We start from the raw sequence: 14,405 nt of genomic DNA on the forward strand, positions 1-14,405 counted from the left end.
GCTTTAAAAAAATATAATGTAAAAATCTCGCAAATCACTCGGAAACTTACCTTGTAAGAGCCCTCGCGAGATAGCTTATGCGATTTCTTTTATAATCGCGGAATACGACAGAAATATATCGATCCGTGCCGCAAAGCTGTGCTTTACGATTGCGTGAACGAACAAAAGGCAATATATGAAGGCGGATGATAAAAGGGCACGTTATACTCTCTCGCACGGAGGAAGGCGCGAGGCGATACGCGTCGCGTGTGTAACTGATAGAATTAGCGAAGGTGAGTGTTCCTTAGCTCTCGCACCGCGCGTTGTTGTAGGCGGATACTTAATGCCTGCGCGTTAAACCCGCACACGGAGGAGAGACCTCGCCTTGCGTGGAATCGCCGCGCCGGCGAAACGAGTTTGAAAGTCTTTACGAGCTTTCGGTGCATCACGTCGGCCTGCACGAGACGTGTAAGATCGTGTAACGAGTCGTAACAACCGTGGTCGAGAGATCTCGATCGCATTCGCGGGATAACACTGAGAATCGATTGTCTACGCTTGGAAAGCAACATTTTTCTAATAAATACCTAACATTCTCTATATAATTTCCATGACAGACAGTAAAAAAAAAAAATGATAATCTATCCGAGTTCTACAGAATTTATTTTCACGTAAAAATATTTAGAAATAATGGTTTGAAATCTTTTTAGTAAAATTAGGAACACAGTTGAGAATTAATTCACGAAATAGTCAACGCCTTTCGAGATGCCACGATATCGGAATCGGCATTATCAGCGACCAGATCTTGTTGGAACATTTAGGTGGGCCCGACGAGACAGTGTGTGCATTTATGGACTCCGACTGGAAAGCTAGACTTTTGATTTTCTCCCTTCATCATAGATAAAAATGAATGTATTCATGGTTTGTACGATCCTCCTACTAATTAAACTCTAAACATCGTGAGAGCTAGTTAATGCAGACCATGATTGCATCGCACCTCGGCAAGGAGAGTATCGTATAACACACTGTAAAATAGTCCTCGGTTAGTTTGTGCTACGAAACACAGTCAGTTAAACGAAGTGATTAAAGCCGGCTATAATTTGTCTGACGACTACATTCCGAATCTCCTTCGGGAGTAATTGCGTGAACGTTGAAAATTCTCCGGTCTACACTAATATAGAGGACTTTCTTGAACATTGCGGACGTAAACACCGCACGAATTTTGCAAACTACAGTTTCTAAATTTTCCCAAAACGCGCGTTTCAGCAAACATCATTTGCATACATTTTCGAATCGTTCCGCGACGAATGGAAAAATTGATGTTAGTTAAAATATCGATTGTGTGACGAGATGCGGCGGCGCATGAACTATACCTGTGCATCACCCGCGATACAATACCCACGACACAATGTGTTCCCGTATCGTTTTTATAATTAATATCGTGTGATGCGATCTACTCGAGCATGCATTCGATACAATGCAAATTTCGTACAATTTTCATCCTCGTAATAATTCATTCATTCTGGGCGCAGCAAACGTTTCTAACTAGTTTGTGCTGCCGTCCGCTCTCTATCTCGCGCGCAGATAATATTCGATGAAATACCAGTGGAAAAAGACACGACAGAAAGGGTATTACCACGCCTCTGCTGCGTCTCTCGTTGCGATTTATCGTTACACTGCGCTGCTTCTGATTGCACTTTATATTATTGCATTCCGCAACGCAGCCGGCGTTTTCAACGAGAAATGACGACGAAGGCGACTTTTGCGTTGACGGTTACCTTTAACGAAGAACGACCGTACAGTAACAATATCGCACTGACATTATATGTGGGGGTGTCCTAGAATTCTTAGAATTATGAGACATTTTCAGCAGTAAAGTCTTAAATACGATTAAAACTAATTTATTTTTAATTTGGTTCAATTCTAAAAAAATGTAATTAATTTTGAAGTTTAATTTAATTAAATTTCTTATCGATAAAAAATTAAATCAAAAATTTGTTTTGTTAAACGCAAACGTTTACTTTTCCATCAATTTTGATTAATATTGAATTTTTTTTTTTACGCGATATGTTATCTTATATGTCAGATACAAGAAAATTAATATTAAAAAATATTTTGGTAAATTTATTTAAAAAAAAAAAGGTTTTATAGGTACCAAAAAAAAATAAAAATTCTTTTAAAAATGTGCGAGATGGATCGATTAGCCAATATTTTATAAATTAATATATTCTATAAGTTAATATAGTTTGATAATTCTGAATGAAATGATCGAGTTGTGTCCTTTTTTCTTTTCCTCTTTTTTTTTTTTTTGCTGAAATGAGAAAAGAAAACAAGATTTGACTAAACCATTAAGAGAAATCCATTCGGTAGCAAAATGCAAAAACGTGCATGGGCAAAAGCGGGGATTTCGCCGTGGCCGTTCGCGGGAAATAGATCCTGTATCCTACTCGGATCTCGGTCTGGCTTCGTCTCTCACCATTATTCTCTCGTCCGCTATTCGCGCACAGTGACGTGGAAGCGCCTCACGAAGAGCCCCGCGTACGAGGCTACGAAATTGCTTTACCGCCCTCGCGCGGGATCTTTAATTTGGTTTACTATCGGCCTCGGCTTCTCTTTCTCTCTTTCTCTCTCTCTCATGCGCGCGCGTGCACACGGGACAAACTATTATTATTGTCACTTTTTCGCCAGAGATCCATCGTCGGGGCACGCGAAATTCGCGTTTTCCTCGCAAACAAGTCTCTATTTTCATTAGTGCGAATTATTTGAAGAAACGAGGAAAATATAGTAGACTTGCTAAAATGAGGAAGAACGCTTAGATAATCGCATGATAAAATCCATCTCTATAAACTTTATTGCAATATCTCCGAACTTTAAGGGAAACCTGAATTGTAATCATAACTCCTATATTCTTTTTACCTTGTGTTATCATAATAATTTTATAATGACTAATTGTAGATTATATTTTTGGAACAAGCTGTATGCAAATTTTCTCGCAATCAGTATCTTTGATCCACGTTAATATCTACGTACAATGCTCTACACATAGTCGAGAAACCTAAAACAAAGATTCAAATGCTCTTCCAGCCCGAATCCGATAAGCCGCGTGTGTCCTATTTGAGGACGGACGTGCTGGCCTTCCACGGTCGAAAATCCGCCATCGAAGGCTCCTTTGTTAGACGGAAGCGTGTAGCTTATGCCGGAGGGTTTCGTCAGACGGAATTACTGACGATGAAAAGAAGAGGAAGGAACTCGTCGACTTGTCCACGGCTATTTCGTGAACGACGAAAAGTCGTTCGGTGCCGTCACGATTTTACACGGGGTAATCTCCTTCCTTTCCTCAAACTCTCCGTCTTTCTTCTGTTTTTCCTTACTTCCTCCTTTACTCCTTTACTCCAGAGAAAAGACGAAGATTGGCGACCGTGAATCAAGGGACCGCAAGCAGCACAGCCTCGATCGGCCTTGCTCTTCTGGTTCTACGGTTGACGGTCAGTGGGGGATATAAAAGGGTTCCTCGGTTTGGTCGTTTCGCCGGCAATACTGTTTCGACCTACAGCTACTCTCTTCAACGATGACTCATGAAACCGAGCCGTAAAGTCAGGAATCTCGTGAAATATTCACACGCGGGAGGTATAAAATTTTTCTGATAGAGCCGCGTCGGACTCGTCGGGGGACGTACAAAGTTTCCCAGCCGAAAGATTACAATCCCGACATTAAAAGTGTCACAATATGTACTGAAAATCCTTTGTCCGAGATGTCACCGGCCGGGAATATCCACGCTCTTGAAAAACGTCGGAGGGAAACTGACGCGCGGTGAATGCGCAAAAGTGTCAGAAAAATCGCGGATCCCTGACGTTGACATAAGTGCGTCAGCGAACCCTCCCGAAAATTCATTAGCCTGAAATGTGTCTCCATTTTTCACGATATTATTATCTGTTTCATATTATCTTCCGGATGTTAGCTTTATCTCCCCGAATATTCCACGCATGTCCCTTCGGATATTAATTACGGAAGATAATTTTTTTTCGACGCGGTCCGCGCTGCTTTCCTGATTTCACGCGACCTTTCCTTTTACGGTATTTTAACGCGTCGCAAAAAAAAAAAAATTCGCGCACCGCCGTTCGCCGTCATCGATGCGGCAGTTTCGAAATCACGCTCGAGTCGTAATAAACTGTCGGCGCGCGGCTCGTTTCGTCCGCTGAAAAATTGCCGTCCGACCGTCCTACGAAGTTAGTGCGCTCGCGGGAACGCTCAACGCGGGGAAAAAAAAATCCGAAATTGCGTCCAGCGGAAAAAAAAGGATAATTTATTTCGTACCACTGCGACGCGGCGACGCGAGAAACTTATACGCGGAAACTGCGATTCGATTATAATTGGCGGTATTTTATTGTTTGCGCGAACGATGTGTGTGTGATGAGAGACCAAAAAGCGATGTTTTATCTTTGTCTTTTAATTTAAGATGTGCTAATAACGCGTAATTAGTAATTTTTTAAATTTCATTTAAATTATTTCTTATATTAGAAATTATATTAATCACGTTTGTGCGCGCGAGAAGCCAATTTTTGCTCCAGGATACCAAGTTATCGAATAGATGAATACTTGGCGATAAAATAATATTGTTACAGTTTCTGTAAAACTAAAATGAGAAGTTACGCGGGAGTTTATATCGGCGCGAATTAAGTCTTAATAAATTAGGTTTGAAGAATTAAATTTACCCAGCTGCGGTTACCAAAATTGTATTTTCCAATTTTTAATGAAGTTGAAATAATCCTAAAGTGTTGCAAAGCGAGAGACGCGACTGCCTGCGGCATGGAGATGGGCGGATTAGCGAAACAAGAAAAGCGTCGATGCTATTACCCTTTAATACCCGGGTTGGATACGTCAACGACAGTGCTGAACCTGAACCTGGCTTCATTCCGCGGTTGGCCGAGATAATGAATGCAAATGCAGTTCTGCTCGCGTAACCGCGAGATAATAAAGCGATCGCAACGCTACGGCAAGTATACTTCGCTGGTAAATTACGTGGTACGCTGTAGTAAATCAAGACGAATTTTACCATGGCGAAAAATATGAAGTAAAAAGAATTCAGCAGTGCATAAGAAAGGAGATATTTTTATGCAACCGTTCAAAAGAATACTTCCATCAAAAATTCTTGCATCTTCCTTCTCTTTATTCAAAACCAAGATAAAGTAAAAGGGAAGAAAGTACAAACGCGCACGCGTTTATTGTTTTGAAAAAAATTATTTTTAGAGATATATTTTTTAGAATATATTAAAGAGAGAAGTTTCAATTATATTGCAATTTTTTAAAGATTATCAACTAAATTTATACACGAAATTATACAACAAATTTTCTTAACAGTTTGAAAAGGATACTTTTAGTCGCAAGCTTGCAAAACTTACGCATTTTCTAAAATATTTAGCGAAAAGGGAAATGCGGTCGACAAATATTCGATTTCACCACATGCACTCGCGAAATATCGATGTGAGCCAGGCCGGGATGTCGGGTCAAAATGCCGGAGTCTTGACCCCGAAAGGTTAATGGCGCGACGACACGAGAGACACGTGCATGTGCCCATACAAATCTCGTATGCGTTGGAATTTTCACGAGTGCATTGGAATCGCGCCCTAATAAAGGGTAAAAGCTAAAATTGGAAATTAACTAAATAGATGCAAATGAGATCGAACAGATTTTAACAGCCTTACAATATAAAATAATTATTTTTATTCTTGAGTATTTTATGTTTTATATATAAGCACACAGATTTTAGAATCAAAAAGACTAAAGAGAATTTCAAAAATAAGACATGCTAAACCCAAACAGATTCTTATAACGCATTTCTCAATTCGAAGATACCAGACAAAATAGAATACTAAATCTTGAGACGTCGGAAAAAATGAAATATTGCGCGTTCCTTTAATAGCCGCGTATGATATAAAACGTTCTTTCAACTTAACATTTGAATAAACTTACACTAAAGTCACTCCGGGAAGGATTAGAATCATTAAGGAAATTTTTACGAGCCAAGAGCAACCGACTGGTTTATGATAATAGCGGAGGAAACAAAACACAGATACTAAGCCGAAGATGAACGAGCCGAGCTCTGAGAAAGTCGCGTCGATTCTTCCCTTGTCGGTTTTCTTCTTGAATCATCTACGCCGCATTCTGTGTAGGTAAGTGAATAAGATAGGTTGCATTCACACACGGGAGGACGAGATAGCCTAAGTAGAGACGACAAATGGAACGCACTATTCGCGCCAGACACGCGCGTCTATTTGATCAGGCGGAGCAAACACAACATTTTCCCACGTACGGGATACGTATTCCCGGAATTCCACTGAATCCTGCTATATTTACGGATACGCGTCATAATTAATTTGATTAACACGCATAGACGTATTTTACATCGGGTATTCATATTCAGTACGTGTTTCGACAATGATGCGCAGCCTGAATATTACATGAATTCGAGAAAGCGAAATCTCTCAAATATTAGCGTTCTCTAATTTTGTAGCGTTTGACTTTTCTCCGCCCAAGTGTCAATGATCTTTTATAATTGCGATTAATAAAATAAATGGATACGATAATAATGTGAAAATTATTTTTGATATAAACGCATAGGCATGAAGCAAAAACTATCTTTATAGTACGCATATGTGGATTATATAATGTAATATATGGTATTATTTTCCGAAAAATCTACTCTTACTATTATCCTTTTATCTATGACCGTTTACATGTTAACTTCTGAAAAATCATCGGCTTGCGGCCGATAAAAATTGTCGCTCCAGAGCATTACGTTGCCGGCTCGAAATCGCAACCAGAACGTCCCTAAATCGGCTGCTTGCTCACGTACAGACCTACACCGCCGTGCATCTAGGAAGCCGGACATTAATCAGAACGATCAGAACGGCGCCGCCTTATCTAAGACAATTTGTATTTCTTACGAGCCGTAATCCGTGCATTTTCTCATAAAAAGAACGGACCATCACGATCGAAATCCATCCTCTTATTCTCTTTTCCCACCCCCTCTTCGAGATGCTCGTTACATCCTCGTCAACCGCGGTTTCCGCGTGTAAAAATGCATCGCAAGTGTTGCGTCTAAGCGAAAGAAAATCGAATCTCTTGGATTTTTGCAGAATAAATTCTTTTAGAATCGAAGAAACTTTTACTTCGAGAGGAAAAATGTAAGGAGAAAGATGTAATAAATTATACTATCGGCAATGTTTAGCGTTTATTAATAGTGCGCGAAGGTGAGCGAGTGTTCGTTACTTCGCTCGCGATTAATAAACTTTTGCGCCGGAGCCTCTCCTCTCCGTGAACTGCCCGGCTCTTTATCTCGCCGGATACTTGAAAAAGAATGGTCGACGGAATTCTTGAATAAAATTACTCGCCGGCGCTTACAAGGTAGTTACAAGACGGGCAAAGAGAAAGTAGTCCTAATTAAATTCTGCAAGGATTACTCGGGTTTATGATCGGGCGTGATTGCCGAGGATCCTCGTTGCGACTCCAGGGGCTAAATTAAACACACCTTTCTCTATCTCTCTCTTTCTCTTTGAGAGAGAAACCGCGCTCGTTCTGCCGGACAGTTGCTAAATTAATAGCGAGCAAGTGACAACGGAACGTTATGCGATAACAAAACGAATCGCAAAGATGTGCAAACTTTGTCGGCAAGCGGTAAAGAGATAAAGCGAGGTGGAGCGAATAAGGAACAATGAACTGAGAGCTATACGCGTTTATCGAAAACTGAATCGAAACTCGTGCGGAAGAGCAATTTATTTAAACGACTGTTAATTACAAATTGAATCTGGATATGACGTTTAACCATGCCAATGTTTTTAATAAAATGTTTTCGCACGTACGTAAAGTTGCCTTAGGCAGCGAAGGAAGCCGATATTGGCAAAAAAAATACCTGCGCATTCGCGTTGCACGCGTTTTATATTCTTTGTAGATATTTGTATTTGTCTTTGACATGTATAAATATATTTTTTTTTTTCGACACATATATATATATATATGTATGTGTCGAAAAAATATATCGTATTTCATCAAATATAATAAATTTTACTGCAAATATATCTATTCCAATGTTACATAAAATTGTCAAGTAAAGAAAACTCACATTTAATTGTCAAAATCGAGTCATTGCACTTTTAATATAACCAAAAAAATGTGTGCGAATGTGTTAAATATATTTTAATACTTTTAGCATGTTTTATGTTTCCCACCTGTCGCAAACACACCACTGAAACTACGTCACAAGTGATACAAAATACCGTATACGTTCATTTATCGTAGGAATACTAATCAAGTGGAGATTGATAGTCAAATTTTCTCGCAAATTGTCGGCGATTTGATATTTACATCATCTCGCTTTCGAGATACGTGGCAATCACATTCGCGCCCCGACGATCGCAATGGAGTAGCACTCGATAGACAAACCTTGATTAATGGAGATGACAAAATTTTCATTTACAACTGGCTATACTCGATTCGAAAAGCCAATCCGGAAACGGACTAATTAACGGATGTTAACGAATCCAACGCGTCAATCCATCGCTCGCGCCGACGCAAAATACGTCATGACAGAACGTCAATTCAAGTATCCAACTCTAACATCTTGTCGATAATATTTTCTGAATTTTTCGTCATAACGTTATTATCGAAGAAAGAGACAATAAAATGTATAACGAATTTATCAAGAGACTGATGATAACGTCATAAAAATCTTACATTCATATTTTGAAACGAGAAGTTTTTATATAGAACATTCAAAAGAAAACTGATAAAATTTTTCTCTCACATATTTAAATCAATAAGTCAACTGTTTTTAGTCATATAAATCTCTCTTCGTAAGGCAAAAATTAAGCTACATAATATATTTTTAACTAGGTTTTGTGAGGGAGCCTAATTATAAATGCAGCTGGCATGAACCGGTAGGGAGGTCAAAAACAACGTAGCCCAGAGCTATTTCTTACTTACAGGAGTTGCGCGGTCCGAGTATCACGGACCAATTACACCACTGAATAATTGTCCGAAGTTACGAGTTGCCGTTAACAAGTATAACGTCGGAGTACTAACGCGGTTCCGGTTTCTTGGCCCGAATAATTCTACCGGACTATGCCGAGAACTTTGCAGTTGTAAACAGAACTCGAAGAACACTCGTTTCTGTCGCGTTTCCAAAGCTCACCAAGGAGTTTGAAAAAATAAACGTACCATAAAATTAGATAAGATCGCCGCAATAAATAATTCTCTTCACGAAATAATTTATGTAAGAAGATTGCTTCAATGTGTGTGATCAATCAAATATTATAAAAATCGCGTCAACATTAAAAAAGCTTTTAGACGTTATTCTTCTTGACGTTAAAATTAATTTTATAAGAGAAAAATGTTTCTCTAGATCAGTTATTTAAAGTATTTATAATAAGTAGAGATTGAAAATAATTAACGGAGAAATAATAACGTCCAAACGAGAAAAGGGCAAAAGAGCAGCGTTAATAAAATATTTAATATTTAATTAAATGCATCTTTTGATCAACCAAAGGTGCTTAATTATCACAGAATAAAATAAGAGAGCTTCCAAGGCTACAGAAAACAAATAAAAAAAAGAAATAATTATAAATATAAGTATTTTTAATAACAGCGTTTAATATTACCGAGAGAGATTAATAAAAGCCATCCTTTTATATATAAAATACACCATAATACCACATTACTTCGATATATTGCTTCAACAATAGCAAAAAAAAAAAAAAAACGTAGGCACACATATGTATATATCGTTGCATACTTCAAGAGATAAGCGGCACGAAAGTGGATATTTTCTGTAATTTAAGCATTTGCTACCAGCGTCTCGCAATATCGATTTTCAGAGTCATAAGTGCGTGTTAAAGTTTTTCATGTCTCTTTAATTATGCAAAGAATATATAAAACTTTGTTGTGTATAACTCTCCTACTTCTCTGAGAAACTTAATTCGCAGAAATTTCTAGATTTTCATAATCGTTTATGAGTCAACATTTATCATAATTATTGTAATTCATGTGTGTTACATTTCTACATATACACTTCTTACAGAAAAATTAATATTTGTATGTGTTTTAACTCGAGATATTATCTTTCACAAAAAAAAAAAAAAGAGAAACAAATCTCTACTCCACTTAAAAAATTAGCCTTTGATTGATTAAATTAATCTGTAGCGATACTTTTAAGATATAAATACCTCCTGTCAAGCGCCTTGTTATCTCTTATTAATTTTAATAATATACAATTTCGGGGTCACTCTTATTGTATAGAAAGAGATCTTTGATCAACATCGCAACAAATGATGACTCGAGGAGAAGGGGGAGGTCAAAGGAACGTGCGATCGAGATAATGATTTGCCTAGTAATCCCTCGACGCAATCCTCATTACAGTTTGCCTCAGAGTTACCACGGCCAATCGGGACTTTATCTTGCAGGCGTCATCGTTACAACAACGTGGCGTGCCAATCGATCCGGCCGATATCGCGCGAACTTAAGCTGCAACGTGGAAGCTTCCTGGTAAACTTTCCTGCGATTAAGACCGGTAATGTACGAAATTGCGGCGAGATAGCTGCTGCGACCCCTCTGCTCGTCCCCCTCTTTGCCCTCCTCTCGTCCACCGAACCTTCCGCCGAGATTTTGACGCGGTGCTCGCGTTTATCATCGATCGCGTTACTTCCACGTCGACGCTAACCAAGTGACGTCGCGTCGAATTAACACCGGTGTTTCGCCTTTTGCTAAATTACGCGTTAAATTTTCAATTATCGATATCCCATTAAAACGCGCAGTTTTGTTTGGCCGGCGCCGGAAGCTGGAGCTGACGTGCGCAACACGAGTACAAACGTAATTCGGAGTAGTAAATATGAAGTAAAGGGCTTATAATTGCGGCAAATTGTTTGCCAAGTGTTCGAAGAGAAATATAGCGTGCATATCTTATTTTACAATAATGTTTAAACTGGTATATATCGATCGCGCGAGCGAAATGCATAAGCTGCAGAAATTAATTGCTCTACCGTGTTTTATTATTCAACGGTATGAAACAGTACTCGCGCGAGTTATTCATATTCGGGACGGCAAATAAAATTAAAATGAAAAATTGGAAGCAAATCATGCTTTGCGATAAATCATACCGCGTTACTGAAATTTTGCTATTCCAGCACATTTGGTAATTAATGGCAACGCATAGTGGGGAAAAAAACGAGAGGCCAACAATTCTCCGCATAGATTCTCATATCGATCGATATTCTCCGAATGTTATTACAAACTGATATTTGCAACATTTTATCTTTAATATATATAATATATAATTGTATCTATTATATTCTTTATTATACATATATGTATATCTATTATCTTTATTATATATAATTGTATCTATAACCGTTTTAACACAAATGGATCGTACTAATAACTCGATATTAAAAAATTCCCAGGATGAAACTCTCAGCGATCAAGTTAAACTTTAGACCCTAGGATCGACCCTGACCTCTAAGTGTTTTATAGGCCACTGCGTGATACGGCACGAAAGGTTCACTGGTTATCACTGCTGGTCGTAAAATCCTGATCACGTCTATTACCGTTCGTGATCCGCAGTCGAATGTCAGTCAGTCAATTGTATCAATATAAAAAAAAGCAAGCGAAAAAGGTAAAAACGAGCGATATCACCAGGACCGTATCAACAAAGCGTCGAATTGAATTCGCGGCACCCCGGCTAATAAAATCGACCGAATGTCAATTTCATGCGCTCTTTAACGAACAAGCAAACAAAAATATTCCGCGCGGGCTCATAAATTCGACCCAGTACCCGATGCCTCTAAAATCCGAGCGATTTGTATTCCATTTTTCGAACGGTAGCGACGGTATTATTTGTGTCAGTATTATTGGTAGGGTCACGTTCCGAGAGAACGCGCAATCAACGAAATGCTATTTATTGCACACTCGCGAAAAATAATAGAAAGCAGATGTCACAGTTACTTTATCACCGCGAGTATTGTTTTCCGCGAGTAAATTTTTCGCATCGCGTTTGAGGGAAATCGCACTATTATTGCAAGTTAATTAATTAATTGGAAATCTAAACAGCGCGATAATCGCGAATGAAAACGTATTATGCAATATAAAATACTTATTTATTTCAACCTTTGAATAATAAATCAAATAGAAATTATCATATATTCGCAAAAGAAATTGAGAAAGGCTTACAAGATACAAGAAGAATAGCATATATATATTTCTTTTTTAAGAAAAAAATTAGCGATACTGGATCTACGTAAAACGTAATGTTCGACAAGGAAAACCCTATTGCCTATATCGCCGCGGAATCCGATTCTTTCGCGCTACATTTCGCGAACTTGGTGGAAAACATAATTGGAAGCAGGACGATCCCGAGCACGTGTCCTTGTCCTCCGACGAGAAGGTGCTGGAGGACTATTACGGTAGGTCGATAATCCAATTTCGTATGAAACGAAACGATCGCGGAAGCCGTAAACGTACGTCGTCGGAAATTCGTACGCGGAAGAGAACGAAAGGGGATTTCCCATCCCCATCCCCCCGCGACTCTCTTTTTGCCCTTACGAATCGTCTTGCACTGGAGCTATCCTCCGCGCGTAAAACTCCACGAAAGAATTTCTTTTTTACGATCTGCATGCATGATAAAGACGCAGATATAACGAACGGTAAACGAGAGCGATAACTCTTTTCTTCATTGCTGAAAAACGAAATTATCTTCCTTTTGGACTAACGTGGAACACGATTCTTAGCAAAGACTTTCGTTTTCCACCATCGTGACGAAGATGAAGAAAAACGCATTATTTCATCGTACGACTTCGGGAAATATTTACCTGGTACTTTGCTCCTCGTCTCAGTTCCCGGTCAGCCTTCAATTAACGAGTCTCAATCTTCACAGAGTCTCCAGTCTCGTTTCTTCCAAGAGACAAAGATTGGATCCGATCGATAGTACCTCCGTACAGGAAACACTCACACCATGTACCGTTATCGAAAATTTTCCCGAGCCTCGCCGCGTCTCATCGCGTCGCGAGCAGACAGGCGGACTAATGTCCGCTACTACTACTTGTCGTCGATACTATGGATCGCGTCGCGGCGAGTCGACTGGCAAACGCATTTTTCCAGCCGGTGAAACAATGCAGGTCGCTGGAATACGATGGCTATCACGGGCGACGGCTATTGATCTCCCGCTCGTAAAAAGCTCGCGAGAGAGAGAGACTCGCGCACGACGTTATATTATATATTTTCTCACGACGACCGGAGATGATATGTTGCTCGCTTGTAAAGAGCGATTCGCGGATATGTTACGGATATGTTGCCGAACGATTCATCACGCGCGAGGATGTGTCCCTGGACGAAGGAAATTTCACGAACGTGTATATCCTCTTGGATTCTTCCGGCGTTCCTCAAGTCATTGATATGTTTCCAAGTGATTCATCGCGCACGGAGATTACCACTGGATCTTACCAATGTGATACGTGACGAATCTCGATGGATCGTGATACACGTTTCATTAATATCTCTTCGGTATCGTTTGATACGAGGTTTTCACGAACGATTCATCACGTTCCGAGCTTGCTGGCCATACCACGATATTGCTAATCTCGTACGTGATGAAGTTTAGTGGATCGTGATGAGCAATTTTTCCACTCGTCTTGGATCATCGATATATCTTTTCAAGCAGTATATCTTCGCGAAGGATTTACTCATCTGATAAATTGCGACGGCTGATTTTCAGTAATACTTTATTCTTCGACAATCGGATGCACACGATATTGTTAAAAAAAACCCGGGGAAGATCTTACTAATTCGGGCGATGACGTGCACGATACCGATACTTTTTAAATGTACTTTTTATTGAATAATTTAACAAAGCCTCGCAGAAACATTTATGTTCGATATTGATATTCGTTCGACTACTATGTCCACCGGCCGGATTTTTGAAAGTGCTTTCGAATATCATCCGACGAGCCGAACATCGCGCACTGCACACTCACTTTCCCAAAAATCCCACTTCGAGCACTATTCATACATCTATCGAGTCTTCGAGTTGGGTTATCCGGCCGCGAGAATCCTCGTCGGACATTCGCATCGCGCGAGGATGCTTCTTATTTCTCGAACGATACTCGCTCTTCATCCACGATCCACCTCAGGACGGACCACTTCGAGGTTTCATTTCTCGAAAATTCCTGGTTCGCGATCGCGATCGACGAATCGGAGCGACGTTCCTACACGACGTTGTACACGTTTCGCATATACAAACCGGATGCACGACGCAGGTGCAAGGGCGCGACGATGGCGAGAAAGAGAGAGGAACGTCAACGGACGCGAAGGCTCGGCACGCGAGTTCGCCGGCCGACTGAAGCACGGTTCGGCTGTCAGTCGACCCCCACACCCGAAACTCGACTCGT

The 14,405-nt window shown here is 39.8% G+C and overlaps 3 protein-coding genes across 7 annotated transcripts in view; 1 reads left to right on the top strand and 2 right to left on the bottom strand.

Annotated features, from left to right (window-relative positions):
* Positions 1 to 10,715, top strand: part of LOC145935697 (uncharacterized) — a 231,744-nt gene extending 221,029 nt beyond the window's left edge. The window contains exon 11 of the mRNA XM_083037233.1: positions 10,431 to 10,715. Within this exon, the coding sequence (XP_082893359.1) occupies positions 10,431 to 10,490 (60 nt within the window). The 3' untranslated portion in view covers positions 10,491 to 10,715. The remainder of the gene's footprint in view (positions 1 to 10,430) is intronic.
* LOC145935685 (agrin) overlaps positions 1 to 14,405 on the bottom strand; it is a 495,549-nt gene that overhangs the window by 424,275 nt on the left and 56,869 nt on the right. For 4 of the 5 annotated variants that reach the window (XM_083037210.1, XM_083037213.1, XM_083037212.1 and 1 more), the window contains exon 1: positions 12,831 to 14,378. The exons of the other annotated variant lie outside the window; for it this stretch is intronic. The gene's annotated coding sequence lies outside the window, so the exon portion shown is untranslated. Of the gene's footprint in view, positions 1 to 12,830; positions 14,379 to 14,405 lie in introns of those variants that run through there. 5 annotated transcript variants of the gene reach the window in all.
* LOC145935695 (uncharacterized) overlaps positions 1 to 14,405 on the bottom strand; it is a 111,258-nt gene that overhangs the window by 15,703 nt on the left and 81,150 nt on the right. The window lies entirely within an intron of this gene.

The sequence above is a fragment of the Prenolepis imparis genome, unplaced genomic scaffold (assembly GCF_030444845.1).
Source record: "Prenolepis imparis isolate NDT839.2.m4 unplaced genomic scaffold, iyPreImpa1.0 SCAF_4, whole genome shotgun sequence".
NCBI classification, from domain to species: Eukaryota; Metazoa; Arthropoda; class Insecta; order Hymenoptera; family Formicidae; genus Prenolepis; species Prenolepis imparis.